Source organism: Echinops telfairi, unplaced genomic scaffold (assembly GCF_000313985.2).
Source record: "Echinops telfairi isolate 266 unplaced genomic scaffold, ASM31398v2 ScPeMD7_7421;HRSCAF=8459, whole genome shotgun sequence".
Taxonomy (NCBI): domain Eukaryota; kingdom Metazoa; phylum Chordata; class Mammalia; order Afrosoricida; family Tenrecidae; genus Echinops; species Echinops telfairi.
This window is the reverse complement of record NW_022111321.1, coordinates 11,228,104-11,228,975: the sequence shown is the minus strand read 5'-3', so window position 1 is coordinate 11,228,975 and position 872 is coordinate 11,228,104. Positions and strand designations below refer to the sequence as shown.

The 872-nt window shown below is 35.3% G+C and overlaps 1 protein-coding gene across 1 annotated transcript in view; it reads left to right on the top strand.

Annotated features, from left to right (window-relative positions):
- The window catches only part of ANGPTL5 (angiopoietin like 5), a 27,939-nt gene that overhangs the window by 13,442 nt on the left and 13,625 nt on the right, over positions 1–872 (top strand). The window contains 1 exon segment of the mRNA XM_030887683.1: positions 786–872. This exon segment is cut by the window's right edge and continues 3 nt beyond it. Within this exon segment, the coding sequence (XP_030743543.1) occupies positions 786–872 (87 nt within the window).

Sequence of the window (872 nt, the reverse complement as noted above, 5' to 3'; positions counted from 1 at the left end):
TACACCCCTATGCTCTTAATCCTCAAATTGACACCAGATTATGTAACTACCACACTGGGTGATTGCAGGTGTCAGGGTTGAACTTACTTTATTTCCTTTATAAGAGATACTACAGAAGTATCTTATAGCAAAAATGCATTAGGCACCTTCATTTACCTGTGTTTACCGTCCCTGAGGAGTGGGAGGATTTGGGGAGAGTGATTATGGTGGATCCATAATCACTTCTAGTGGTTGCAAACAAAGCAGGGAATAACCTTGTGCATAATTTCTTTTTGGTGAAGGGATTTCCTCCACTTTAGCTATTGGTAGTCGCAGTCTCAGAACACACAGGAGTCCCTAAACTTTCAAGTGGAGTAGTCAACTCTGTGTCTAGTAGTTAATCCATTTATCCCTCCTCCTCTTTTGTATAACTTTCTTAAACACATCATGCCCACTAAGATAAACTAGATTCCTGAGAAGACAGTATTTATTGGAAAAATAATTTATAATTTTAAAATATGTTAAGTGCTGATCTCAGTGGAAACATTTAAACAGTAGAGAATACTAATCATGAAAAATGGTTTTTATTCATGTGGGTTTATTACATCATAGACCCATTAACCTCTACTCTTCCATGTAGTTTCCCTTGATTTCTAACATTGAGATTATTTTTCACTTTTAAGAATTCCATCACATTGTTATTAACTATTGTAATACTGGTTTCAGATAGCACTGTCAATTCTCTATTATAAAATGATCAAGTATATATTTGGACATATCCTGAATAACTAATCTTACTTTTCTAGGTTTGGATTGCTCTGATATTAAAGATACTATTGGCTCTGTCACCAAAACACCAAGTGGCTTATATATCATCCAACCAGAAGGAGCTG